Consider the following 27,603-nt stretch of genomic DNA (forward strand, 5'->3'; position numbering starts at 1 on the left):
TTGGCAGATTTGAAAAATTCTTTCACTGTTGGAAAGCTACATCATTTCTGAGTGACATAGGCTAGGTTTTATCCCGGAAATCCCACGGGAACGGGAACTATGCGGGTTTTTTTTTGAAAATGCGGGCGAAGCCGCAGGCGGAAAGCTAGTACTAAATACACTACAGAATAAAAATAACTGCGTTAAAAACAACCGACTTCAAAAACGGAAAAGTAATAAATAAAAAAGATTTGATATGCTATTCACTAAAAAGGTTTGATGTCGGTGCACGGGCTTAATACTAAGTGCTTCGTGTTTGGCACTGACTTCAAACCTATTTAATAAATAGCACATCTAAATAATATTATGTAGTAATTAATAATATCAAATCTTTTTTATTTATTACTTTTCCGTTTTTGAAGTCGGTTGTTTTTCGCAGTTATTTTTATTTAATACTTTTTAGTGTATTTTTCAACACGAATCAAACGAGCCCAATCTCGATAAAGTTGAGTCAATATATTACTGAGTTCCTATGGCCACCTTCCGATTCCATCATAAAATCAGCTCTATGTCATGATAATGTTTCATCGCTATCCAATTTACATACGTATACAAAATTTCAGCTCAATCGGTTACCGGGAAGTGAATCAAAGTTATTGCTACATTTCAATTAAGTCATCGAGTACAGACAAAAATGCTTATTAAATAAAAACTACTGGGCCTATCCGAATTAAATTTTTATGGAAACAATTCGACACCATTCCGCATTGAACACAAAAAGAATCACGTAAATCGGTTAAGAAACATAGGAGTAATCGGTGTACATACATAAAAAAAATATATACCGGCCGAATTGATAACCTCCTTTTTTTTGAAGTCGGTTAAAAACTGTGAACGTTGTATATAAAAACATAGCGGCCCGCTCCGGCTTCGCACGGGTGTAAAATAGATAGCCGGGCGGCCGGCCGGTATCGCCGCAAACGCTACGTCCGGCAATTTTTAAATCTGTAATATCTTCGAAAATATTCACTTAAATCATACGGTGTAAAGGGCCTTAAAGATCTATATTAAATGAACAATGTATTCAAGGTATTTAATTGGTTAAGGATTAATGCTGTATTGGTTAAAATCGCATCGAAAATTAGCCATTATTTGTCGTAAAAAGTAAATGATAAAAAAAAGTTATTGTGGGTTATCCATAAGAGATAGACATATACCATCGCGGACTTTTCTGTAGACCTTTTCAATGTGTATAATACTTAGTACATTATTTTGATAAAACTCGTAGGGTTCAGCCTGCGTTTGCAATGTAAGCGGAAAAAATGTAATTTTTTACGACATCACATTAGAAACCTCAAAAATAACAGTACTTCTCCACTATTTAATGGATGTTATTATACATATAAACCTTCCTCTTGAATCACTCTATCTATTAAAAAAAACCGCATCAAAATCCGTTGCGTAGTTTCAAAGATTTAAGCGTACAAAGGGACATAGGGACAGGGAAAGCGACTTTGTTTTATACTATGTAGTGATGATGATCTCTACCAAGCAAACACAGGCAGTGACATAAAAAAGAGAAACACACGCTCTTTTTGTTTTACATGCTTTACCTATCATATTATTTGATAATTTTATTTGGTAACTATGTCTATACCACACTTCACCTTCTGAACGCCTCTGAGAAACACGTCACGTCAGACAGCAACCATCACAGCAATATTTATTCTGTGGTATTTAATAATCGAAGCATTGTAGCTTGTAGGTTTATTGCCGTAGACCTCCGCTAGGAGTAATTGTATTCTATGCCGTAGACAGAGCTGTCTACGCTCGGTGTCTACGTTTATTGCTGAGCATTGTACAGTTTACTTTGTGATCCTGTGATCCAAGCTATACGTCAAAGCACGAGTCAAAGCACGTCAATTGTCAATGTCAAATCGTAAGCGATTTCCATGGAACTGTTTTTTAGAAAATTAGAAATTGTAAAAATGAAGTTCGAATAATATTATATGTGTACAGTTCATATGTTTTTAATAATAAATAAAATATACAGAAGATATGGCGGATAGTGAAAATGTTATTGAATGGCAGCCTTTAGCACTTACGTTAGTCGAATATCCCAAAGGTAAATTACGTTCACTGAACTACACTTTTATATAATTTATAAAGGAATGCTTGGTAGAATATAACCGTTTTTTACTATTTCAGGTGATTTCATTGGTAAATTTTTTGCCCTTACCAGTTTAGCACCTTTTGGAATTGGCGCTGGTTTTATCGCCTTGATCTTATTTCGAAGAGACCTACATACAGTAAGTTACTGAATAAGTATACTTACTAATATAATAATATAATTTACTTTAAAGTAGTTCCATATTAGATGTTCAAAATAAATAAATCACAATCATCACAATACTATTATAAAGGCGAAAGTTTGTATGGATGTTTGTTACTCTTTCACGTAAAAACTACTGAATGGATTTGAATGAAACTTTACCACAATATAGCTTATATATCAGAATAACATATAGGATAGGTTTTATCCCAGAAATCCCACGGGAACGGGAACTATGCGGGTTTTCCTTTGAAAACGCGGGCGAAGCCGAAATCTAGTAACCTATATATTTGTTTTGATTTATTGACTTCATTGATGATAACATGTTTTTCTGTTTACATTACAGATAGCTTTTTTTATAGGAACTCTCGTAAATGAGCTCTTGAATATAATATTAAAACATATTATATGTGAAAAGAGGCCACTATCTAGGGGACATTTATATAATGAATATGGAATGCCTTCCTCACATGCACAATTCATATGGTTTTTTAGTATATATGTCTTATACTTTTTCATAATAAGGTGAACTATTTTATTTTAAATAAAATTTTTATTAATCAAAAATTAATTCATATTTAATACTTGAATTAATAGTAATTCTTTAGCATTAATTCTTCTCACTTTGTTTCAGATTACACCATATAAACAATAATAACATAATATCTGTTTTATGGAAAGTTATTATTGTAAGTAATTGTTTCTTATTAGCCTTGATTGTATGCATTGGGAGAGTATATCTAGAATACCACACAACATGGCAAGTTGTTGTTGGTGGCCTGGTTGGATTTGTTACTGCAACAGTTTGGTTCACTGTTGTGCATAAAATACTCACACCAATATTCCCGCAAGTGGCTAATTTGTAAGTATCAAAAATTTAAGTGATAATCTATAATCATTTTGAATTTTGTCTCTGCATGATAAAAAAATTGTTGATTTGATTTGAGTTGAACAATGACCATCCAATGAAGTTTAAAGTAAATGATATGAGTCAGAAAAAATGTAAGGAGGCATAATTATATGTGACTATAAATTTATAAAGAATAGAAAAAATTCGATCACGAGGCGGGACTCGAACCCGCATCCTTTCGCGCCATTCCGAAAGGATGCGGGTTCGAGTCCCGCCTCCAAAAATATAAATTCTATATGTGACTATTTAATTTTCAGGAAAATATGTGAAATGTTAATGATACGAGACACAACTTTAATACCAAATGTATTATGGTTTGAATACACCAAGTCGCGGCACGAGGCACGCACTCGAGGCCGAAAATTGGCAGCTTGTAAACCAACCCGATGACAATACGCCTTCTCGCGCGCAAGCGACGCCGTGTGCCGTCCGAGAACTCGCGCGTGACGATTGCTTACCGCTGCAGCTGTTGTGCTCAGCGGGGTCATTATGTATATCGTTAGAATGCGTTTCCAATATGAGTAGCATTTATTTTAAATGTATTATGACTATGTTTTGATGGACGATTATTATATTTTTGTTAACTATCTAGAAAATTATATTTGAAACGCATTTTATTATTTGTTATTTTAATGGTGAGATTATGGTATGACTGACCATAACTTGATTTGTTTTTTTGTATTGTTGCACAATATTATGTTCAGATGTTTAAAATTCATCCATTATTATATATTATATGATTGAAGTATGTATATAAGGTAATCTTAATCCACCTACCATAATATTTATAACGTTTTAATTCTTAGTACTAATTACTATCTTTATACTCAAATGTAAACATAAAAGACAATAAAAGATAATGTGCAGTTTAATTAAACTATGTAAGTAAGTAATAGTTTACTTTTACAGTTATAAGAGAGAATATTTAAGAGCAATATATGTAATTTTGTAAAATAAAATAATGCACATGTTTAAATAAATTCAATATTTTAAATATATTTAGGAGACCTTAAAATACATAGTTTAAAAAACTGTAAAAAGTATTTTTTGTCTTCCATTTAAGTTTCCAGTTTATTTGATATTTAAATATGTATATCAAAATGATTTCTTACACAGTATGATGATCACACATTATAGTTCTTTCATTTGTAAGTAAATACTTATAATGAACAATGACTCAATATATATTTTTAATCCAATTTACGCTTATTTTTATTATTTTCGTTGCTGCTATAAAAATAATAGAAAAATATAAGTACAATTCTTGCGCTTATTTTGTGTGATCTTAAACACGACTAATAAAATGTTTTGGTACAAAATTAAAAATCCACTGGATTGTGTTTCAAAATTAAGTATTGGAATAAAAATGGTTGTGGTTTGAGATACATATTATGAGGAAAGCAAGCATGTTTATGTAAATTATTATATTGTTAATACAATTAAATGAATATTGAATATACACGCTTAACAAGTTTTGTTATTTTTAATAACCTTTGAGTAGTTACGACTCCTCGGATTTTGATCATATAATTTTTTTTCGTAATTAGGAGCTAAAATGGGTTCCAATACGCCTCCACAGAAATTATCCCATTCTTTTATTCTAATTTTCCTTGAGTTCTAAGCTTCCACCTTAATACCTACCGTACAAGTAGGTAGGTATTTAAATTAAAGGCTCCATACTGTATATTATTTAATTTTCAAAAAAAATCGCAGGCTGCACTTTTCACTACATTCTTAATGCGTAGACGAACTTGCTTTTGAATTCGTATCGACGGCTAAAATATAAAATAAAATATTCTACAATGAATTAGAGATCAAATCGCAAGAAGTCTGCAGCGAGCCATACGTACTGACGTATGCTGCTCTTGTGCTGCAGGTAATGTGGCTATGTTGGGTTTACAATTTACATGGATTAATTTAATCAGTTTACGAACGTAATTCTAATTTTACAAAGTTTAAGAATATTACATAAAAAAAACACAAGAGCCACCGAGTTAAAACTAAATTTTGGAGATTTAATTACATATTTGAATACTTATGTAATATTATTTTAATTAAATAGAAACCTGCAGCGCTTTGATCAAATGCCTGGTCTTCAGTAATGTTAATCGAATTCGACGAAATGCTTTTTTCTGATAAACTTTCTAGCCATACCTATAAAAGAAAAAATCAAGTTTTACTAATTGGCAGTCGTTTATAAATAGGTATACATTTTTATAATATGTAGACCGTATTTTAATTTATTTTCACATCAGCTGTAAATCTTAGAAACCATGTTGGTAACTACTTAACGTATCGTATTTTTAAGCTATTGCATAGCTTCTATCGCAGGCTTTGAGCGCGGGGACCGAATATAGAAATTCCGTAACGAAAAAACCTCACGCTCCACACTCCGACGGGCGGAGACGTGGCTTGAAGGCATAGCATGCAATAGCTTTACCGCGGCAGTCCCCGAGTGCCACACGTTTTTTTTATTCTTTGTCAGTTACTTATTAGGTATATTATATTTCTACCATTTCTACTGTACGTTTTATTTAAGCACTCGAAAATGGACCTTAGATTTACCTACATATAGAACGCGAGCGAAGCCACGGGATAAAGGCTAGTATTGTAGTAAGTAGGTAGGCATGGTGTTCCTCTTATTTGAATTATCAGAAATTTCATCTAACGATCGATAGGTGCAGTGTAATTTTAACATATTTTAGTCAATTTGATTCTCGGGTGTGGCTAGAAAATTTGCGAAAATCTTTGAATCAAGTTTTATTTTAAAAAATAATGGTTTTTTTTGTTTAGGCCGCTGGCAAACGTTCTATTACAATTTACAAACTACCCGCGGCTTCGCAGGCGTTTTCAAAGTAAAACCCGCATAGTTCCCGTTTATTATAAAACAAAGTCGCTTTCTCTGTCCCGATGTCTATATTAGACATCGGGATTCGGGACAGAGAAAGCGACTTTGTTACATATAGATATGTCTAAGGGCTAAGGCTACATATAGATATACCTAGATATTATCTAGGTATATCTATATGTAGCCTTAGATCACACCTTAGATCATTATTCATAAGCTACATATTATGTCCTTAGGTATGCAACGGATTTTTATGCGGTTATTTTTAATAGATAGAGTGGTTCAAGAGGATGGTGTTAAGTATATAATTTGTTAAGTTAGACAAAGCGGGCGAAGTCGCGAGCGGAAAAACACCACACATAGTCACATAATATATGTATAGATGTACCTACTACTAATAGTACCTAGTTATAATTTTCAGTACATATTAGGTAGTATATACGAGTAGGTTATTATAGATACTTTACCTTATCAGGAGGTATTAAGCGGTTAACTTTTCTCAAGAAGGAAAAGTTTGCTTTATGACCAACTAAATGCCTTGTTACTTCTGTAGTAGATATTGCTCTGTTAACAATTCCTTCTAATGGCAATCTGTCTTCATTCAAAAGATTTGGAAACATAAGCGCTATAGGTTTAATTTGAGAATCATCTTCAGGTTGTACCTTTGTATATGAAATAATTAATACATATATGTACTACAAGAACTAATAAACACGATAAAAGATAAAATTATTGCATTGTCACCAATCCGATTCTTGATAGTTGATACTTGATAGGTCATAAGTTTATATAGATTACCTATGAGTAAACTCGAGCATATAGGGGTCGATTACCATACAAACATACTGATGACAGAAAAATAACTAGTAGCTAGTCTGAAGCTATTACTTACAATTTTTTTTTTACAAGGGTTAATAATTATTAATATTATTGAAGGTGAATGACGCACTTTAAATGCATTTCGGACAAATTGTTGTTAGAACGAGGTCTACTTCGGATGTAGGTACCTACTTACTGATTTCAAAATCATAAAAATGATTATAGGCTTTAGGTTCTAGATTGATCAAGCGATTAAAAAAAACTATATGAGACGATAAGGGACTAGTCACGTTAATGAGATAAAGAATGAAATGCAAATGCTTGTTAAAGATAAAGCAATTATCACAATTCACAAAGCAAGTAATATAGAAAGCAATTTTGAATTAAGATGATATTAAGCCATTACATAATATAATCGTTAGCTAATTTTTAAATTTTTTATTCTTATTGAAATTCTTATACCGATACTATAAACTTAATTAAAAGAATATATTATGAAAGCTAGTTGTATAAGTACATATTTAAAATTTATTATAACGTAACCGTACTTCTTCCCCAGCTGGATTATTATTGTGGTCCTTCAACTTTATGTCGTACGATGTACTCTCCAGAAAATCCACCCATTCCGAATCTTTCGCTAATAAGGGGCATTGGTGTTTCACACAATCAACTGTATTGTCTTTATTTCTAGGATTAGCATTCTGTAAAATTGAAAACCCTTGTTTTCAGCTGATTTGCTACAATTACTTATTTTCTATATGAAAATATTGAATTCACCAACAGATGCTTGAGTCTGTTGAGAATTATAATTCGTAGAATTCTTATTTTTTGTTCTTTTTGTCTTGTTTTTGGGATCACTAGAATTCATTTTATATAGCTCATGGTTTTGTGTATATAAGCATAGGAATAAGGAGCACTTAAGAGTTTCGTTTAAAGTTTAAACACTACATTTTTGTCTTGTTTACAAAGGTAAGATTATGGTAACTAGGTAAATGTCACTACTCTCTATCTTTATGCAAGATCTTATGTTATGATGTTATGTTATGGTATAATATGCACAGAACAGTAAAAAAACAACTGTTTTTACTGTTCTGTGATGGTATGTGGCTGTGGGTATACCTCACGTATACATAATAGGTAAAAATATATAAATTAATGTTAAAATTAACTAACAGACACACCTAGTGCGATCAGAGTGATCGGACCTATACAAGCTTATAATTATTTTATGAACGCGTATTTAACCAAAGGTTTGGTGCCATACCAAATCAAGTGGGTATATAATTATATTTTTATGATAGCGAAGTTATGACAAACAGACAAATTCAAGTATTTCTATAGCTTATGTGTTATTCTGGTGCTTAAGCAACCTCACTGCCAGGTATCATCAAATTCCAATCAGTGGTTTACGTGTGAAAGAGGAACAAACAGAAGATTTAGAAGGATAATATTATATGTGATATTTTAAAGATAAAATTAACACACATGACATTGATAAAACCTTTTATTTTACAGCATATATTTATTTCTATGTATGGACACAATAGGTATACAATTTAAGTAGGCACTGAAAATTGTTTTATTTTAATTAATAATCTTAACGTAAGATGGTTTTCCTAGAAACAGGTTTGTTTTTCTGAAAAGTAATCATTGAATGCTGAAACAACATTTTAAAATATTGTGTTGTGAGTCTGGTTCAGGTATGCCTAGTAAGATCAATGGGGAATAACCACAGACATATTGTATCAAGGCATGTCTGTGGGAATAACATTTTCCACCATCTTTACTTGTACATTTTAATAAAATGGCATTGCATACTTTGTTTAAGTAAATTTCCATTTAACATTTTATATAATTATTTCTCAGAGTGAATTGACAGTTATTCAGTTGGTAAATTTATGAGTAGTCATCGTCTTCTTCATCTTCTTGCTTAGGTACCATAGGTGGTATATACGGTTGTGGAGTACCTTCAGATCCAACCAGACCTTGTTGCTGCAGTAATAACCATTGCTGCTGTTCCTGCTTTGCTTGTTCCTCGCGGGCCTGTAATAAATTATACAATACTGAATAAGTGTATTTGTTAATAATATTGAATAGACAGAATATAAAAGAGTGGAAGATTTTTTTTGGAATAAAAATGTCTGTGTAAGTAATCTTTCAAATCTCTAACTTTTTTTGGGCAAAATATAAAACATACCTTTGCAAACAACTCTTGTTGTTGTCTCAGTAGTTCTTCTTCAGGTATACCAAGATTTTCAAGCCTTGTGCTTTGCCTCCTGCGTTTTGCAGCAACTGCCTTACAATCTTTAAGGACTGCTTCAGCTTCCACTGTGTAGTCACTAAATCCCAGTTTATCAAGAGCTGTAATTAAAAAAAATGTTTTTTACAGGCTGTGGGACTCCTGCTTTACATTGGTGTCAAAGCTTACCTAAGCTCTAGACTGCCCAGTTTTTCAAGATATAATATTCCTTTTTGCAAGCAAACTTAATTAAAATCTGTAACTCTTTAATTATCTGTCTCTTACTGTACTTAAGTATATTATATCTAATCATAATTTTAAGATTTTTTTTTATGAATCACATAGATACTTACCTAACAAATAACCAGTAATCATGAGTCTTAATTAAATACTGACCTGTGAGTACATGTTCTGCATTTATAGTTTTTTTGTTGCTTTGGTTACATACTTCATTAGCTTCAGAGCTTATAAGATGAATAAATTCAGTACAGCAATTCAATATTAGTTCTCTCGACTCAAAAGCCACTCGAACCGATGGTACTAATTCTTTTATCATTTTATTTATACTAGCTCGTGGTAGAGTTAGCTCATCTTCTTCTGATGGAGGTGGACAAAGTTCACGTTCTGGACTACCCATTATTACAAGATATTGCACTTTTTTGGTGCTATCTGAATTTAAATCTAAACCTTATGGGATTCCTCAACTTTTAATTCTTTATGTTCATTCCTCAAAGGAATTGAAACTGCTGATAAACTTTATTGCAGTATAACTTTTCCAATGAAAATATTCATGACTATAAACTCGTTTAGAACTTACTTATATAGCAAGTAATATTAATTTCAATAACCACAACTGTGTACATACATTTTTTTTTATTTTGACATTTTGTTTGGCAAATTGACAGGCAGCTGACATTTTTTTTAATTTTTAATAATTTATTCGTAACCATGGATACAAGTCCTTCAGTCGCAATCTTATAAGGCAGCTGACAAACTCGTATGTGTTGCCAAAGGTTGACTTCTCAACTATTTTGTCTCTCCCATCAATTTGTATGGGGAGTTGCGTCGCTACGTGCGCGCACTTTCATACTAGCCTATGGGTGGAGAGACAAAATAGTTGCGGAGACAAAGTTGCTCGTGCGCGCTAGCTCTAAGGATATCTTACCTACAAAAATTATTGCGTATTAGTTACACCCAGTTACACCACATAATATAAATCAGCCATCAGCAGCTCTTGAACTGACTTTCGTAAATTTTGCTTTGTTAGATTTTTTCGGTTGGGACTAGGAACATTTGAAACAGTAAAAATTTAAAAACTAATAAAGCAATGTTGCGTAATTTTTTGTTGTTATTATTTGCGCGACCGTAACGATTAGTAAAAAAAAATCTGAATGTGAATGTCATACTTAAATGGAGGTCATATTGCCAGGCTAAAACAACAACCAAACGTCAACTTGACGGTTAGCAATATTCATTTGACAGTTTTGACACTTGTCGATATTTTTTTAAAATAGAAATCACATTTCTTACAATTTTCCTAAATTTGAAATTTTTCAAGTTTATGAAGCCTGCATTTAAAGCACGGCTATAAATGGTGTTTCATTAACTTTTTAGACATACAATATGGTGTTCTTTTTTACTAGTAATGTCGTGTCACCCCCTGTGACTTTATTTATGGGTGCCGACAAACATGAAAGTAAGCTCTCTTCTACATTTGGTTATATTATGTGTGATATCAATTCATTTTAAAACGAAATCTTTATTTATATTAAACAGATGAAGACTTAATTAAATGGGGTTGGCCTGAGGATGTTTGGTTCCATGTTGATAAAGTGTCTTCAGCTCATGTGTATCTAAGACTAGCTCCTGTAAGATATTTTCTGTGATTTATTTTGTAAAGTCTGGTTTTTATAGAATTCTATATTAGTAGTACTAGGACTTAAATATGTTTTAGGGACAAACAATAGATGACATTCCTAATTCTGTGCTGGATGATGCATGTCAGCTGGTTAAAGCTAATTCCATCATGGGTAATAAAATGAATGATATTGATATTGTATATACAATGTGGTCTAACTTAAAGAAAACCCCAAGTATGGAGGTAAGCGCACTTCATTTTGTTTATCTTATAATTTTATGTAGTAAATACACTCTTTTAATATGTAAGTTTTTGTTTTAAAGGTTGGCCAAGTAGCTTTTCACAAAGATAAAGATGTAAGAAAAGTACGAGTAGCCAAAAGATGTAACGATATAATTAATAGGTTAAATAAAACAAAAAAGGAGGATTTTCCAGACTTAAGACTAGAACGAGAAACAAGGGATAGATTGGAAAGGGAAGACAAGAAGAAAGTTTTAAGGGATAAGAAAGAGAAAGAGAAGGAGGAAGAGAAAAAGAAGAAAGAAGAAGCCGAACTAAGAAGTTATTCAACATTAATGAAAAAGGAAAATATGACAACAAATTATGATGGAAATGACTCTGATGATTTCATGTAAAAATAAACTTATTGCTTATTATGTTTGTTTTGATGGAATTTGAATTTATGGAGCACATCATGAATATTTGCATTGGGCAGACTGTACCATAACCTTAGTATATCTGCCACAATTATGATAGGTTCTATAAGCACATTTTTATTTTAGTCAAGAAGTAAAACAAAGTGGTATATGATTCAAGAATATTTATTCCAACAGATGCTAGTGAATTAACCACCCAAGTGGGAAACTGTTTATCTGGATACAATTCATTAACAAAGTTCTTGACAAATTCAGGAAATGTTCCCTCCTCTATATTATCTCTCATTGTTCGCATTAAGCGCATCTGAGAAACAATAAAATATAATATTAGCTTTTTAGCAAAAAAAACAATATGACATATTCCTTAAGTAATAACTTTGCTTACCTGGAATGCAATATTATGTACTGAAATAAGGTGACAAGCAACAGTTTCAACTGAAACAATACAATGCAAATAGGCTCTGGTGTATGTTTTACAAGTAGAACATGTACAATCCTTATCTATGGGATTGAGGTCAGTTTCATACTGTTTTTGTTTTAAATTCAATTGCCCCTTATTTACTAGAGCACAACCAAATCTCTGAAACAAAAAAAAAACATACAATTTATCTTTCTTTAATCTCTATTGCATAAAATACAACAGGTTTACTTGTATATGAGATTATCAAAAAACACTTACTGCAGTTCTTGTAGGAAAGACACAGTCAAACATGTCAACACCCAATGCAACACAGATTACTAAATCAATAGCCACACCTACACCCATTAAATAGCGAGGCCTATTTTTATCAAGCAAATCTGTGCCCAAACTGACTATAGGCCAGAAATCATCTTTTGCTTCACCTCCACTGTAAAATAAGTTCTGATTTTATCTATACAGTTTATATCATAATATTTCTTTGGATAAGTAAATATTAGTTATTACCTCAAACCTCCAATAGCAAATCCATTTACATCTTTTTTCATATGTTCAGTAGCACTAAGGATCCTTAGGTCTTTGTTAAGTAAACCCTGCACAATTGGGAAAATATTTTGATCTGTTGGTCTTTTATGAGCTTTGATACATCTATCAAGCCACCTACTTGTTCTTTCTGTTGCTTCTTTAATTCTATCATAGTCTTGAAAAGTAGTCCTCACTACGTCATCTAATTGCATGATAATGTCAGCACCTAAAAAGGATCATTTAATAATTATTGAAAAATTTGCTACCATAAAGCTTTCAAGATCAAAATATTATTTAAAAACTCAACTCCTTTTTCTTTAGAAAATTAGTTAAGATTAAGAACACTCACCTATACAGTTCTGGATTTCTATTGATTTTTCTGGAGTTAACATTATTTCAGAATTGTCATATGGTGATCTGAATTTGACACCTTCTTCAGTTATCTCAGCTAATTTGAGCAATGAAACCATTTGAAATCCACCTGAATCAGTGAGTAAAGCTCTATTCCATCCCATAAAATTGTGCAAACCACCTGCTTTTTGTAATGTATCAGTACCAGGTCGATTGCCCAGATGATATGTATTTCCTAAAATTATTTCACAATCCAAATCTTCAAGCTGATCTGGTAAAAGTCCTTTCATTGTACCCTGCAAAAAAGTATATATTAAACAACTTTTCAATACGAAAAGAATACTTATTTTTCTTACTTTTACAGATTTTTATTATTCACTAGCTGACCCGACAGATTATGTCCTGTCTTTGCGCATTCCGTGAAGTTTACATGGCCATTGGTTTTTTCCATTTTCTTTTCTTTGTCACAACTTGAGTTTTTCTTTATCGAAATTATCAAAATCGGCCGTTCACGAGAGAGGTTAAATATTTAATTCGATGTCCCCGAATTTCATTATTTTGTGCTGTTTAATCGATAGCTGGTAGTGGATTTTCTTAACAAACTGCTTTTCTTTTCCAACAAAAATGCGTAGTTTTTGTGAAAATCGAAAATGAAAATTATTTTTTTTAAGGTTATTTTTGTACTAAAAACGACACTTTTATACCATTGTCGTATTAAAACTTCTAGTAATCTCGCACACAGGCAATATTTTTAAATATAATGCCGTATTATTAATTTATTTATAACAATTTCTTAAATTATATTACCTGGAAAATGTAAGTTTGTATTTACCACGTATTTACGACATGCCATTATAGATAATAAATGTTATATGACGCGTTCACAATTCAGTGTTAGCAACCTGAAGTGAGCTGATTATCGTACCAGGGGCGTAAAATTATCGTACATTAGGCGTTTTTGGTTCGAAATTATCGTACTTTTTAGAATAAAGTCAATTATAAATAAATAAATCATATAAATTGTAATATTGATAAGTATGCAAGTTCTCTATAGTTAATCTTTGTTTAACTACCGCTGTCAAATCAACGGGACACTGAAAAGTGAAACCCAAACGTTTTACGTGCCTTAATATTCATTATACTCTTTGGTTTTACAATTTACGCGTGGTACAGACTACAGACCTGAACCGATTCCATTTCCACTTTATGTTCAATAAACGCGCCAAGTTTAAAATTCAATCTGACAAAATTTCACTTTTCCCATGAAAGTTCGATATGAAACACGTCAAAATTTCATATTTGTATGGGTGAAATAATATAAATTCTAGAATTTTGCCTGATAGAAATTATCGTAAAATCAGCGTAAGATAATAACATGCTATCGTTCATCGTACGTAGGCACCAAATTATCGTGTTTGTACGATAATTATCGTACGGTTGGGAACGCTGTCACAATTGTAGTTGTAGTTATTAAATATAATTCGAAAGTGATTTTTAAAATGAATTTGTCAAAAATAATTTTAAGGACAGCGCTAGTCGTCCGCTAAACGGATGAATAAAATAAATTAGTTGTCCGATTACCGGATGAATAAAATAATAATTCTTTAGAGAACTGCCGCACGTATTATAGGTTTTTTGTGGGGGGAGGAGAGGGGGAGGAGGGCACACGTAGGTATTTGATTTTTTTTGCGCGTCGACGGAGCCCCGCTTCGCGGGGCTCCTATTTCTGTGTAGTTTTTTTTTTAAGAAACCTAACCTAACCTAACCTAACGGCTAACCTAACCTAAACTTGATTTTTTTTTGCGAGTCGACCGCGACGGAGCCCCGCTTCGCGGGGCTCCTGTTTCTGTGTAGATTTTTTTTAAGAAACCTAACCTAACCTAACCTAACGGCTAACCTAACCTAAACTTGATTTTTTTTGCGCGTCGACGGAGCCCCGCTTCGCGGGGCTCCTATTTCTGTGTAGTTTTTTTTTTAAGAAACCTAACCTAACCTAACCTAAACCTAACCTAACGAATTGAGGGCGAATATCTCGGCCATTTTTAATTTTAGAGAAAAGTTGTTCCTATAAAACATGCTTATATTAGCGTAATCTTTACGATAAAACAATAATAAATAGGTGTTATAACGACACCAACTCCATCAAAAATTTTCTAAGTCCTGAGCCCCCTTTGCTTTAGTCCAACTCAACTAGCTTTAGTGTTAAAAGGTTATCTAGTAATCCGAATAATCGGACGATTAAATTATTTTATTCATCCGGTAATCGGACGACTAATTTATTTTATTCATCCGTTTAGCGGACGACTAGACACTTCGTAATTTTAATTTAGATAGCATTTGATAATAACAAAAATTTTACGATACATCAATAAAATACAAACAGGTTGTTTAAACCTACGTAGTTTTTTTTTGTTTGAGTGGGAATCGCCCTAAAGTCGCTTCTGGCACTCGCCGGCCGCTGCCGCGGCACGCTCGCTTCGCTCGCTCGGCTCGTGCGGCAGTTCAACAGTTAACCTAACACGCTCGTCGCTTCGCTCCTCGCTACCTATTTGAATACTAAAAGTAAAAGTTAATCGATTTTTAAAACTGAAGCAAGTGAGCTATAAAAAAAACATTAAAAATTAAAATGTATCATTTATACTCTATGATAAGCTAGTATATTTGTATTGCTAATCTGTGATCTGCGTCATATTAACTAATCTGTGTTATCTGTGGCTTGTTGTGAATACAAGGAACGATTTTTGGCTATACTAAATTGTTAAAATACTATTTTGACAAAATAAATTGTAATATGTAAATAAAGTAATAGGTACGTAAATATATTTAAAAATAATGCGTGTGAGTGTGATAATTAGACATTTTGATACTATAATGGCTTAAGATTTTACTTTAAGTTGCGTTTTTAGTACAAAAATAACCTTAAAAAATATCATTTTCAATTTCGATTTTCACAAAAACTACGCATTTTTGATGGAAAAGAAAAGCAGTTTGTTAAGAAAATCCACTACCAGCTATCGATTAAACAGCACAAAATAATGAAATTCGGGGACATCGAATGTAATATGCAGCCACGAGAGATTCCGTGACCAAGGGAAATAGGGATTAATTTTTATATAGGACTAGCTTCCGCCCACGACTTTGTACATGCATCCCCGTTTTTCCCTGTTTCCGCAAGAATTTCGGGAAATCCTTTCTTAGCGGATGCCTACGTCCTAACACCTACCTGCATGCCAAATTTCAGCCCGATACGTCCAGTGGTTTGGGCTGTGCGTTGATAGATCACTATATCAGTCACCTTTGAGTTTTTTATATACATATATAGATATATAGAAATAGCGAAGGTATTTATTTAAGTATGTCTATGGGGCAAAATCAAGTCCTTTGTGAATTAAAATTAATTAAAAATACGTAGTTCTACTTTACCTGAGTCCCAACAGGCATAAATACCGGTGTCCTTACACTATAATGCGGTAATTTCATAAGGCCGGCACGAGCCTTTGTAAATGGGCACTCTGATTGCACGTTAAAAGATAAAGCTTTAGATTTAGACCCCATAATGTTGGTATTATTAAGTCAAAGCCTAAATGAGAAATAATAATTTATTTTAATACCATTCGGTAAATAAATAACAAAACTTCAACCACGCTATCCCTGTCTCAAAGTAATTGACATTGACATAATATAAAATATCAGCTGTGGACACAGATCTACTTACACTTAGATTTACATTCTACACAGCGTTTTTTTTTTTAATTTGATGTAAAATGAACGCGAAGCGGTGCGAATCTTCGCAATATGTGCAGTGCAATACACTTAATTTATAAATGAAGTGTATGGCTATGTCAGCACTGCGTAATAAAATTCGTGCGTTTTGCTCGGTCGTGCAACGGCGCTATTGAGAAGATGGCTTATCCATTTTAACGCGCTTTCGTTATCTACACCTATACAGTACTCCTAAATTAATAATGCGCATGAAGATCTTCGCCAATTATCGTATTTCCAGAAACACCCGAATCACCCCGAATCACTGAATCGTAAGTGCCCTAAACAATGCACTTGCATCTTGCACCTTGTTCGAAAGAAATAGGAGTCAATTCAGAGTCATACACAATCGAAAACAATTCGGGCGGTAGGTGACGGTATCCTGTCAGTCAAAAAATTCAAAAATCCGTCAGTCGCATGTCAGTCGTCTTTATATATTAGTGGTCACTTGGTGGTCACCAAGTGGTCACCGCACGTATTATCTCTGTATGGAATTATATAGAGCTGCTGTTACATACCCTTCTTAGTTTTGTTTCAGTTGAATTTTCCGATAAAATGATTATTTACACAGGTAGCAGATAGCAGTAGGGAAAGTGAAAGTTAATAAGAGCATAATGAAAGTTATGATCATTCTACGATATCAGAAATAGAGATTATCCCTGATTCTGTAAATCCTTTGGACTGAGATTTTAATGATTAGATTTCTACAATTTAAATGTAAACCAGTGTTTGAAAATATTTTTTTAAATATAAATTTTTCTTATTTTAACCTTCCATACATCCATCATCACGCTAGCTTCAGTAAGACACTTCAATAGTTCTAAGTATAGAATTTTCCAAGTAAATCAATACAACAAATATATATTCGCAATCGTGTCGCTTATGAGTCTTATCCTCGCTATTAATTTACATTGAAGCAAGAGTAGTATATTCTTTGCATTGAAGTATCGAAACAAATTTCGTTACTTATCTCTTTTACCATAAAATCACAATAAAACTCATAATTCTAATAAACTATACATATAGAAAATACATTTAACCACTCTATATACATATCGTCTTCGGAAGCTCGGGGAATATGACAGTTGCCGAACAGTGACGAATTTTTCTGTACTGTACGTTTGTATGGGAATGAACGTATTCGCGCGTATTCGAGGGACTTTTGTACTAGAATGTGCTAAAAGAATGTGCATCGGTATTAAACATGTACACATAAATATGCACTGATAATATTCTCGTCGATAATTATTATAGACTAGCTGTGCCCTGCGTATTTACCCGCAGTGCTCCACTACTGCAGGTGGTCTTAGCGTGATGATATTATAATATATTATAGCCTACGTCGATAAATAGGCTATGTAATAGCCATGGTAATAGCCTGTGGTAATAGCGAAAGAATTTTTCAAATCGGACCAGTAATATTTCTTCCACATTTCTTCTATTCTGTGGTGAAACTGTGGTGTGAAATGTCAGGAATAAGAAATGTCATTTCTGCAATTGTCAATTCACAATTGTCACTTGTCAAAAGCTTGATATAAATATGTGGGATTAAGTTTTTAACCTAGTGAAAATTGTTTTTTAATTTAAAAAATAAGCAATTTAATTTAAAATTGAGATAAATTTAAGGATACAAATAAAATTTTAATACTTGTCAATATTTAAAGATTCTATTGGGTTAAAATATTAATTTTCTGACTTTCATCTTACGGATGTAAGTATGAACTTACTGTAAATGCTCATAAAATTATGTTAGATATTGTGATATTATATTAATAAATGTTCAACTTTTGTTGTGGGGTATATAATTCGTGTTTTGACAATGGTGAAATTATATCAATTTGGCTGTGTAGCCACCACGTGGTTTTTACGCCTTAGTGTCCACGGATCGATTCCCCGAGTGAATTTTTTTTTATTGTTGTTCTCATTAATAATTTTATTTTTCAACAATGTCTTTTTTATTACGATAGCTTGTGATGATTGTATGATTTATGATTTTATTACATTGTTCAATTAAAATATGTTAGTACATAATTTTAATTTTTCTTAGTAGAAAAATTCTCCAATAACTTCCATAATTTATCTTAGTATATTTTTTTTCAAAAATTAAACATTGCTTGTAATAAATGAATCAAAATTTGAGTCTAAAGTTATATTGCCTCGTAGCATTTTGTCTGACTGGCACTGCTTTCAGTTGAAGTTCTGGAAAGAGACCATGGTTCAAATCCAATAAAAAAATATATTTTTTAATTTTTTTTTTCAAAAGCTTTGTATTTAACCATGATTTCACCCATTAATTTCAGATAATTAATCTCGAATGAATCATAAATAATATTTTTTTTGTTTTAACATAAAAATGAGTTCAAGTAAAACAAGAAAAAGAAAAGCGTTTGTGAAAGGTCCTGTGATTGAATCTGACAATGAAACAACAGAGGTGTTGGTATTACCTCCAAAATTATTAGAGAAATTGGGTATATCTATAGGTAATATTGATGCAGGTCTAAATGAACAAAAAGATCAATTAAATAACAGTGGTGAGTACTTACATCATTTATATTTCAATTATGTTCACTAAAAGCATTTTTTAGGTGAAGTACTTTTTTTAAATAAGCTTTTTTTGTATCATGTTATGGAGTTTTTAAATTTGAAATTTACAAAAGTGTAAAGTATTAATCTAAAAGGACTAGGAATAGAATACAATATAGTATTTTTACACCTACTCAGGTACATTGGAGATAAAATTAAAATAGTTGATTATCAACTTCATAATATAAATAAATAATAAAAAATCCCTTTTAAATCATAATTCATTTTTAAATCAATGGATATCATAATTTTAATTTCTAGTAAGAAAGTTATCTACAGCAACTGATACAAGTCTGATTCAATTGTAATGAGATTAATTAATTATGTATTCAAAGTTTCATATTTTTGATTTTTAATTTTTTAATTTGTTTTCTTTTTCTAGGTTCAGATTTAATCCTTCATAATGAAGTTGACAACTCAGCTTTGTTTCAAATGTCTTCACCAAAAACAAATAATGTTGATCCAGATACATCTATAATGGAAACTGCAAACTTAATGAAAGAGTCAGTTTTTCTTAGTCCCACCTTCTCTTCTTCATCAGTTAGTGTTCCATCTTATATTGGTGATGACATTGTTTCTAGTACAAGTTCATTGGATGAAAATGGCAAAGACAAAAAAATAGATGTTCAATTTGAAAATATTGAAAGCAATTTTATAAATCATGAAATTGTATCATCAACTAAAGAAAATGCAAATGATTTGATCAATGAAAATAATGACAAAGAAATAGCTAAATCATATGATTTTGCTTTTAAAGACAAAAATAAGGATATACAAATTCTAAATCAAAACATTGTCACTAATGGAATAAAGCCCAAAATAAAAACAAATAACAAAATTTGTGTAATATCTGAAGAAGTGATTACTCCTTGTAACATAAAGGAATTAAAGACGTTTGATAAACCAAGCAATTCCACCCTGATTCCAATACCAATTAATTCAATAATAACAACAGAAAAATTAAAGGAAAAATCGAAAAATACCAAGAACAAAAATATTATTGATTGCAACTCAAAACAACTTAACCCTAAGTCTATTCAAAATAATGATAATGTTGAGAATATTAATAACATATCGAAAGAGAATTCTACTAACACAGTGTCCATATCCTTATCAGACAGTTTAAACAATACTGCAATTAAGGACAATTATGAAAGTTCTAATACTAAAATGCTTAATGGTGAGGTAGTAGATAAAAATACACCTGGAGGTGATATTATTAAAACTCAAAATCATGGTCATTCTGAAGAGGTTGATTTTAATTTAAAAAGTGATTTGATTTCTGATAAATTTATATCATGTGCAAAAGATGACTTAAAAATTGAACAAATGGCTGGGGAAAATGGAACAACTGCAGAAAAAGCAAATTGTACAGAAATAAATGGCAATGAAATTATGTTACCCCCAGAGAATAAGAAAAGTAACCAAGAAGAATATGTTCAATCTAGTGATATGATAATTCTTAATCCAAAAGAAATTTTAGATCAGACACATCATAAAGCAAATAATGACAAAGATGATTCATTTCTAAACAATTTTAATAACTCCTTGATCTCTAAAGATTGTCCTCTAAATAAGAATAGATGTGGCATACAGTCCAAGTTGCATATTCAGGGAGTTGAAAAGCCGGGTGGTCATGATTTAGTGAATAGAAACATCTTAGCAATAAGAAATAATAAGGACAGTCTTCGGACATATACAAGAAAACCTCTAAAAATTCATGTGCCTTTGAAGGAAACATATAATAAACCCCTCATTCAAGTATTAAACAGTGATACAATAGAAATAAGTGAAATGCTCAATGAGCAAACATTTTGTGTTTGTCATGATTTTGGACACTATAGTTATTATGATGAGAAGGAGACTTATGAGCATTTACATTTCCTGACTCGTAAAAATGTCCAATGTTCTTCTGATATCATATTTAGCATTTATAGTGATGACTCTAAAGTAGTTCTTGTTGATGACCAAAAATTTGAAGAGAATTTAGAAAGATTTGGAGAAGAAATTATTGCTGATGTTGCAGATGAAGATAGTAAAATCTGTTATAACTATATTTCACATGATTTTGATATGAATACGGAAATACAATCAAACATTGATAATAAATCCAATAAGATGAACCAAACAATATTAGGGGATAATATGAATGATGATATTACAACTGATGATAACCACACCAACATTTCGACCTTAGTTAATGTAAGTTTATGTTCTATAATTATATAAAATAAAGATCCTTTAAAAAATATATTTTGTTTATATTAATAAGGGACGGGACTATTTTTATACTAGGGGGGACACTTTATTTTCTATGTACGCAATTATATAAAATATTGTCATAATTTTTTAAGATTCGTAATGATAAAGGATGTGTTTTTTTAGGGACCGCAACCCTCAACAATCACCACAGAAGCAAAGCTCCAACCTGTATCAGACACCATAATATTATCTGATGTCTGCACTCCAGAATCAATGGTAATATTTTTATTTTCACCATTTTAGTCTTTTTGTCATTCAGTTTCACTAATTTAGATTTTACTTTTATTTTTGCAGGATTCTGGTGAAAAAAGAATATTTGAAATAGAAATTGAAATTGCTCCAAATCCATGTAACATAGAAGATGATCATTTACAAAAACCCATCATGACAAGAGGTGTAAGTGAAACCAAAATAATTTTGAATTTATATTTAAATAAATATAAAAATAATTTCATTTTAATTTGATAATCGCCAATGCTTTCGTATTTATTTACAGTCTTTTTTAATGTTTCAGAAAAGAAAGAGGCTTGAATCGGATCACACTCCTTTGATTCATTTGAAGAAAAAGCCGAAAGTCGTAAATAGTAAAAACAATGCCAACTATGATGATAAAATTTCGCAGGAATGTCCTGAAACTCGACAAAGTGATGTGAGTCAATCATTTTTGTCGGTTGGTCAATTTTTACGAATACTATTTCAATAATACCTTATATGTATTAAGTTGATTGCCGAAAATTAATTTGAACTAATGATAAACAATTGTGTGACCTGTTTATTTTTTTTAGGATACAACAGATGTTAATCTTAAAATTGAGAAAGAAGAACAAAATGATACAGTGATTTGTGGAGTTTGCCAATTAAAACTAAGAAATGAAATGTGGATAGCACATATTTCTAGAGAACACAGTTATTTGGCGTGGAGAGAAAGTGATACCCCATTGGTGGGTATAATTTACTTTAAATTGAGTATGAATTGGTATCTAGTGTTTTAAAACCATCAAACCATGAAATCGATTGTCCTGACAAATTATTTCTATTTAAATATTATATTATCTTATCACTAATGATGTGATTGTAGTGCAACATTTTAAGTATAGACAAATTTACATTTCTCCATTTTTATAAGTTTTTGTGGAATAATAATGTATGTTGAAAAAAAATGATTTCAGGATTTTTCAAATGAAGATGTTGTTTATGACCACCTGAATAAAATCTTAAATCAATTGGGGCATTTGATTTGCGGTCGATGTGGAATTGAGCGTGAAAGTACGAAGAAATATCTTCGACACGTGAACAAGTGCAGCGTAGTTCCTGTAAGTCATATGACTAATTAATACAGCAATATTGTTATAAATAAAAAAAAGATCTTTGTGTAATGTGCGTAATTTTATATTCATGAAAATGTTAAACTATTTTAGGGAGTCTGTTTTATAGATGTGCCGAGTGGTGTCCATGTTGTAAAATGTGGAGTTTGTCACAAGGAAGTCGCCGATTGGATCGGTCATATCGCAAAAGAGCATAATTATCTTGCATGGAGGGAAGGAGAGCTTCCGATTGTAAGTGTCAAATGTTTATATAGAGGATTTCATCCCCCCCTTCCATACACCTAGACCAATTTTAATTTTGTTTCGCTTTTCTATTAAATACTCAATTCTATTAAATAATAATATTTAGCCACTAGACATAATGTTCAGTTCTTAAATCATGTTGTGGAATTTGGGTCAAAGCAGTTATTTTTCGGGTTCCGAACCTCAACAGGAAAAACGGAACACATATAAGGATCACTTTGTTGTCTGTCTGACTGTCAAGATCCTTTTTCTCAGTCCGACTTGCACTTGTATTACTCAGATTAGTTTACTCGTATGTTATGAGTACTTACATATTTTTATCTCTTACTAGAATTTCGAGGATGAGACAATCGTTCGACAATATTTAAATTCCATCGCGAAGCAAATTGGAGGGTTGACTTGCGCAAAATGTGGTTGTTGCCGAAAATATGTGAAAGCTTATCTCGATCATATAAATACTTGTGGTGCTGAGAAGGTAAATATTCCTATTATGGTAATGGTAGTGAGTTCTTTTCAGTAAATATTTATACATAATAGATTATGTTAATTATATTAAACAAGTAAATACTTTTATTCTTTAAACGCTGATAATATATTCAGCTGATATTATACATAACAGTAACAGTTACGAAAAAAGTAATATGATTTTTACAGAGCAATTATGAACCTGGTGAAGTTGTAAAGTGTGGAGTTTGCCAAGAAGAAGTAAGGGATTGGTACACTCATATTGGTGAAAAACATAATTATATTGCTTGGGCCGATGGCGAACCAGCTTTAGTAAGTAAAAGATTATCATAATAATGTTAAATCAAACATATTATTAATCTATAATTTAGGTTTATTTATATACTTATGATCTCTTTTTTTTAACTTTCAGAAAGTTGACGATGAAGAATCCGTCCAAAAACACTTAAATTCTATAGTAAAACAAATAGGTGAACTTGTTTGTTCAAAATGTGGGTATCAACGAAAACATGTGAACTCATACCTCAATCACATAAAAGTATGCGAGGGTTTAATGGTAAGTATTAATGCTTGAAAAAATGTCTTATTTATTTATATATTGAATATAAGTTATGTATATAAAACTTAGAATTTATATACATAAAACTAATTATTTCAGAATACCACATTGAATAGCACTTTAGACAGTACCCTCGATAGTACAAGAAAAACTGTTAAATGTGGAGTATGTGATAAAGAAGTACGCGAAAAAAACTGGATTAAACATATTCAGCAAGAACATAATTATATTGCGTGGACTCAAGATGGTACACCTTTGGTATGTATTTTTTAGATATTGCAAATATTATGAGCTCCAATTATTTATATTCATCACTAAATATTATAAAACAAATCATCTGCTAAGTCTGTTTAAACAGATTGATTGTCTTTCTGTTTTTGTTTTCTGAAGGCTGAAAGTATTAGTCAGGTTATGCCGGGTCCAGACTGGTGAAACGTAACATGCAATGTAACATGCAATGAAAGAATTCACCGTCCACATTGCTGCAATGTATCATGAAAGGTAACACACTTTGTAACAATTTCTCATAGTTTGGACGTCTTGCGCGCGCGAATTGTGCATTACACGCGCATGCTACGAGCATTACAAGCCGCGCGCGGAGCGATCCGAAATTTGTCGGTTTTTCGACGAACACAAAGGGGCAAGGAACACAACTACGGGAGGTTCGTAGTGAATGCGCGTTATGAGCGCGCTATGCGTCCACACCAGCAGCGAACATGCAATGAAAGGCAGAATGTTACATTGCATGTTACGTTTCACCAGTCTGGACCCGGCATTAAGTTTTTGACTGCGCGAATGATGCCGCTAGCGAAAAGCTTTTATTTAATATGCATATTGAAAACATTAGTTGTTATTTAAGTCTGTATAAATTATTTTGTAACAATTGATATTTTTGGTTCTATGGGACACAGTTTTATGTGTCCCTGAGACATATAAAACTGAAAGAATAAAATAAATTCGATTGCTCTGGCGGGTCACGAGTGGCTGAATTGGTCAAGCATCCGCCCCGGAATGGCGCGAAGGATGCGGGTTCGAGTCCCGCCTCGTGATCGATTTTTTTCTATTCTTTATAAATTTATATTTTGTAACATTTCAGGATACCAATGATAAAGAAGCCGTTTATGACTATTTGTACACTATCTCTAAAGAGTATAACGGGCTTATTTGTTCTAAATGTGGAATACGTCGCAAATACGTTAAGTTATATCTAAGTCATATTAAAACATGCACTGGAAGTAGTGTGAGTATTTTGTATCTATTTTAAAATAATAATCAAAAGAAATGATAAACAACAGTTGTTTCTGAATACAAATGTTGTTTATCATTTCTTTTGATTAAACAAGAACTTTTTTTTTAACGTTGGGAAATGCATTTACGCATCCCTCTCTGCAGTTTTCCTGCGTGAGGGGGTATGTGGGACTCGCGAAAAGCCATACCCACTAAAACCCAACGGTGGCCACCGATCCCCTTCGGCGGCAGGGGTTAACAGCCAGGCCTTGTACCCCCATCGTGATTAAACAAGAGCTAAACTACTTTGAATCTTATACGGTTTGGGTGGGATGAACTTAGGATGGCTCCATCCCGCAACCATTTTCCATTGTAGACACGGACTTTGAATCTTATAAGATCATCAATTTGATTCCATACCACTGAGAAATAGGGTAGCAGGATTCATAAAACTAGAACATTTATATTCGCTGATATTAAAGTTTTTCGATGCCAAACAATGTTGCTAAATGTAAATTATTATTTTTTGTAGGATAATTCCAACAACTCTGAGGCCGATGTTAGTAATTTGGATAGCAGCGTTGCGGAAGATACGGCTTTAGAAAGTGGGCCCCTAGTGAAGTGTGGGGTGTGCCAAAAAGAAATTACGAATGGCAGTTGGCTCCGTCATATAGAAAAGGAACATGATTATATAGCATGGAAGGAAAACGAAACACCTTTAGTAAGTACTTAAATGTCATTTTATACTCTACCAAGTTTTCAAAATTAGTTTTTCGCACTACTTCAACTGATCGTCCTGAAAAAAAATGTTACTACTCCAGTTTGGCAAGTAGCTTTAAAAGTTAGCGCATTTAATAAGGATTCTAACGTGGTATTACACTTACTCCATTATATCTTAGATCGGCCATAAAAAATTTTTTTCTTAAACAAAGTCTGTTTTTAACAATTTCTTTGAAATTACAAAAAACAATTGTAGTGTACCTAAAGCGTTCCTAATGAGTAATGACCACAGGTGGTTTAAATAAGATGGAGAGAGACATTCCATAAAGCGTGAGCGAGACAGATAGTGACGCTTATGACATACAGACGCAAATAAGTGAACTAGAGTAAAATAAAGACAGTCAGTTTCTTTTTTATGATTATTGACAAATATATTATTAATCTTTAATTTAGGTTTATTTATATGCTTATGATCTCTTTTATATAACTTTCAGAAAGTTGATGATGAAGAATCCGTCCAAAAACACTTAAATTCTATAGTAAAACAAATAGATGAACTTGTTTGTTCAAAATGTGGGTATCATCGAAAACATGTGAACTCATACCTCAATCACATAAAAGTATGCGAGGGTTTAATGGTAAGTACTTAATGCTTGAAAAAATGCCTTATTTATTTATATATTGAATATAAGTTAAGTATATAAAATTTAGAATTTATATACATAAAACTAATTATTTCAGAATACCACATTGAATAGCACTTTAGACAGTACCCTCGATAGTACAAGAAACACTGTTAAATGTGGAGTATGTGATAAAGAAGTACGCGAAAAAAACTGGATTAAACATATTCAGCAAGAACATAATTATATTGCGTGGACCCAAGATGATACACCTTTGGTATGTATTTTTTCGATAATGCAAACATTATGAACTCCAATTATTATTTATACATGTATTTATCACTAAATATTAGAAAACAAATCATCTGCTAAGTCTGTTTAAACAGATTGATTGTCTTTCTATTTTTGTTTTCTGAAGGCTGAAAGTATTAGTCAGGTTAAGTTTTTGACTGCGCGAGTGATGCCGCGAGCGGAAAGCTTTTATTTAATATGCACATTGAAAACATTAGTTGTTATTTATGTCTATATAAATTATTTTGTAACATTTCAGGATACCAATGATAAGGAGGCAGTTTATAATTATTTGTACAATATCTCCAAAGAGTATAACGGGCTTATTTGTTCCAAATGTGGAATACGCCGAAAATACGTTAAGTTATATCTAAGTCATATTAAAACATGCACTGGAAGTAGTGTGAGTATTTTGTAGCTATTTTAAAATAATAATCAAAAGAAGTTATAATCAACAGCTGTTATTGTATTTAACTACTATGAATCTTGTAAAATCATCAATTTGATTCCATATCACTGAGAAATAAGGTAGCAGAATTCATTAAACCAGAATATTTATAATCGCCGATGATAAAAGTTTTTTCTATGACAGTGTTTCTATGCCAAAC

At 31.9% G+C, this 27,603-nt stretch overlaps 6 protein-coding genes across 8 annotated transcripts in view; 3 read left to right on the forward strand and 3 right to left on the reverse strand.

Moving 5' to 3' along the window:
• Window positions 1–1,876: 1,876 nt before the first annotated feature.
• Window positions 1,877–4,694, forward strand: LOC149490626 (dolichyldiphosphatase 1-like). The gene is made up of 5 exons (XM_089706716.1): window positions 1,877–2,104; window positions 2,188–2,288; window positions 2,658–2,836; window positions 2,946–3,173; window positions 3,479–4,694. Exons 1-5 carry the CDS (start codon window positions 2,038–2,040, stop codon window positions 3,609–3,611), a joined length of 708 nt encoding a protein of 235 aa, XP_089562842.1. The 5' UTR covers window positions 1,877–2,037; the 3' UTR covers window positions 3,612–4,694.
• Window positions 4,695–4,909: 215 nt separating this feature from the next.
• LOC149490627 (uncharacterized) lies at window positions 4,910–7,799 on the reverse strand. The gene is made up of 4 exons (XM_089706728.1): window positions 7,670–7,799; window positions 7,437–7,589; window positions 6,537–6,731; window positions 4,910–5,375 (listed from the first exon to the last, which is right to left on the reverse strand). Exons 1-4 carry the CDS (start codon window positions 7,754–7,756, stop codon window positions 5,241–5,243), a joined length of 570 nt encoding a protein of 189 aa, XP_089562854.1. The 5' UTR covers window positions 7,757–7,799; the 3' UTR covers window positions 4,910–5,240.
• Window positions 7,800–8,376: 577 nt separating this feature from the next.
• On the reverse strand, window positions 8,377–10,028 carry NC2beta (negative cofactor 2beta). Its single transcript, XM_089706738.1, has 3 exons — window positions 9,524–10,028; window positions 9,086–9,249; window positions 8,377–8,931 (listed from the first exon to the last, which is right to left on the reverse strand). The coding sequence occupies exons 1-3, from the start codon at window positions 9,762–9,764 to the stop codon at window positions 8,785–8,787; spliced, it is 552 nt and encodes a 183-aa protein (XP_089562864.1). The 5' UTR covers window positions 9,765–10,028; the 3' UTR covers window positions 8,377–8,784.
• A 566-nt stretch (window positions 10,029–10,594) lies between these two features.
• On the forward strand, window positions 10,595–11,641 carry LOC149490629 (coiled-coil domain-containing protein 25). The gene is made up of 4 exons (XM_089706753.1): window positions 10,595–10,823; window positions 10,904–10,995; window positions 11,082–11,228; window positions 11,309–11,641. The coding sequence occupies exons 1-4, from the start codon at window positions 10,751–10,753 to the stop codon at window positions 11,618–11,620; spliced, it is 624 nt and encodes a 207-aa protein (XP_089562879.1). The 5' UTR covers window positions 10,595–10,750; the 3' UTR covers window positions 11,621–11,641.
• An 88-nt stretch (window positions 11,642–11,729) lies between these two features.
• Window positions 11,730–16,622, reverse strand: Tgt (tRNA-guanine transglycosylase). Its single transcript, XM_089706744.1, has 6 exons — window positions 16,359–16,622; window positions 12,934–13,231; window positions 12,567–12,810; window positions 12,321–12,489; window positions 12,027–12,221; window positions 11,730–11,945 (listed from the first exon to the last, which is right to left on the reverse strand). The coding sequence occupies exons 1-6, from the start codon at window positions 16,488–16,490 to the stop codon at window positions 11,745–11,747; spliced, it is 1,239 nt and encodes a 412-aa protein (XP_089562870.1). The 5' UTR covers window positions 16,491–16,622; the 3' UTR covers window positions 11,730–11,744.
• Window positions 16,623–18,151: 1,529 nt separating this feature from the next.
• LOC149490631 (uncharacterized) overlaps window positions 18,152–27,603 on the forward strand; it is a 37,066-nt gene continuing 27,614 nt past the window's right edge. Inside the window, exons 1-18 of one of the 3 annotated variants that reach the window (XM_089706853.1) lie at window positions 18,152–18,408; window positions 18,998–19,228; window positions 19,663–21,482; window positions 21,666–21,758; window positions 21,837–21,938; window positions 22,057–22,212; window positions 22,328–22,483; window positions 22,712–22,855; window positions 22,961–23,098; window positions 23,442–23,585; window positions 23,765–23,887; window positions 23,988–24,131; window positions 24,234–24,392; window positions 25,231–25,374; window positions 25,894–26,082; window positions 26,576–26,719; window positions 26,823–26,981; window positions 27,255–27,398. In XM_089706853.1, coding sequence (XP_089562979.1) covers window positions 19,051–19,228; window positions 19,663–21,482; window positions 21,666–21,758; window positions 21,837–21,938; window positions 22,057–22,212; window positions 22,328–22,483; window positions 22,712–22,855; window positions 22,961–23,098; window positions 23,442–23,585; window positions 23,765–23,887; window positions 23,988–24,131; window positions 24,234–24,392; window positions 25,231–25,374; window positions 25,894–26,082; window positions 26,576–26,719; window positions 26,823–26,981; window positions 27,255–27,398 — 4,137 coding nt within the window. In that variant the 5' untranslated portion in view covers window positions 18,152–18,408; window positions 18,998–19,050. The remainder of the gene's footprint in view (window positions 18,409–18,997; window positions 19,229–19,662; window positions 21,483–21,665; window positions 21,759–21,836; window positions 21,939–22,056; window positions 22,213–22,327; window positions 22,484–22,711; window positions 22,856–22,960; window positions 23,099–23,441; window positions 23,586–23,764; window positions 23,888–23,987; window positions 24,132–24,233; window positions 24,393–25,230; window positions 25,375–25,893; window positions 26,083–26,575; window positions 26,720–26,822; window positions 26,982–27,254; window positions 27,399–27,603) is intronic. The other 2 variants (XM_089706858.1, XM_089706862.1) reach the window with 2 other exon arrangements.

This window comes from Colias philodice, chromosome 2 (genome assembly GCF_061535455.1).
Source record: "Colias philodice isolate Cphi_HAF_F1 chromosome 2, ilColPhil1 Martin Lab GWU primary, whole genome shotgun sequence".
Classification (NCBI taxonomy): domain Eukaryota; kingdom Metazoa; phylum Arthropoda; class Insecta; order Lepidoptera; family Pieridae; genus Colias; species Colias philodice.

Bases quoted from the DNA above. Each gene is read 5' to 3' on its own strand.
- LOC149490626 (XM_089706716.1), top strand. From the start codon at position 2,038: ATGGCGGATAGTGAAAATGTTATTGAATGGCAGCCTTTAGCACTTACG. The intron at 2,105-2,187 runs GTAAATTACGTT...TTACTATTTCAG, and splicing joins GTTAGTCGAATATCCCAAAG to GTGATTTCATTGGTAAATTT. The intron at 2,837-2,945 runs GTGAACTATTTT...ACTTTGTTTCAG, and splicing joins TTATACTTTTTCATAATAAG to ATTACACCATATAAACAATA.
- LOC149490627 (XM_089706728.1), bottom strand. From the start codon at position 7,756: ATGAATTCTAGTGATCCCAAAAACAAGACAAAAAGAACAAAAAATAAG. The intron at 6,732-7,436 runs GTACGGTTACGT...TCATATACAAAG, and splicing joins ATAATCCAGCTGGGGAAGAA to GTACAACCTGAAGATGATTC. The intron at 5,376-6,536 runs GTAAAGTATCTA...TTTCTTTTATAG, and splicing joins GCTTAATACCTCCTGATAAG to GTATGGCTAGAAAGTTTATC.
- NC2beta (XM_089706738.1), bottom strand. From the start codon at position 9,764: ATGGGTAGTCCAGAACGTGAACTTTGTCCACCTCCATCAGAAGAAGAT. The intron at 9,250-9,523 runs GTCAGTATTTAA...TTTTAATTACAG, and splicing joins TGCAGAACATGTACTCACAG to CTCTTGATAAACTGGGATTT. The intron at 8,932-9,085 runs GTATGTTTTATA...AATTTATTACAG, and splicing joins AACAAGAGTTGTTTGCAAAG to GCCCGCGAGGAACAAGCAAA.
- LOC149490629 (XM_089706753.1), top strand. From the start codon at position 10,751: ATGGTGTTCTTTTTTACTAGTAATGTCGTGTCACCCCCTGTGACTTTA. The intron at 10,824-10,903 runs GTAAGCTCTCTT...TATATTAAACAG, and splicing joins GGGTGCCGACAAACATGAAA to ATGAAGACTTAATTAAATGG. The intron at 11,229-11,308 runs GTAAGCGCACTT...TTTGTTTTAAAG, and splicing joins AGAAAACCCCAAGTATGGAG to GTTGGCCAAGTAGCTTTTCA.
- Tgt (XM_089706744.1), bottom strand. From the start codon at position 16,490: ATGGGGTCTAAATCTAAAGCTTTATCTTTTAACGTGCAATCAGAGTGC. The intron at 12,811-12,933 runs GTGAGTGTTCTT...GATCCTTTTTAG, and splicing joins AGAAATCCAGAACTGTATAG to GTGCTGACATTATCATGCAA. The intron at 12,222-12,320 runs GTAAGTGTTTTT...TTTTTGTTTCAG, and splicing joins TCTTTCCTACAAGAACTGCA to AGATTTGGTTGTGCTCTAGT.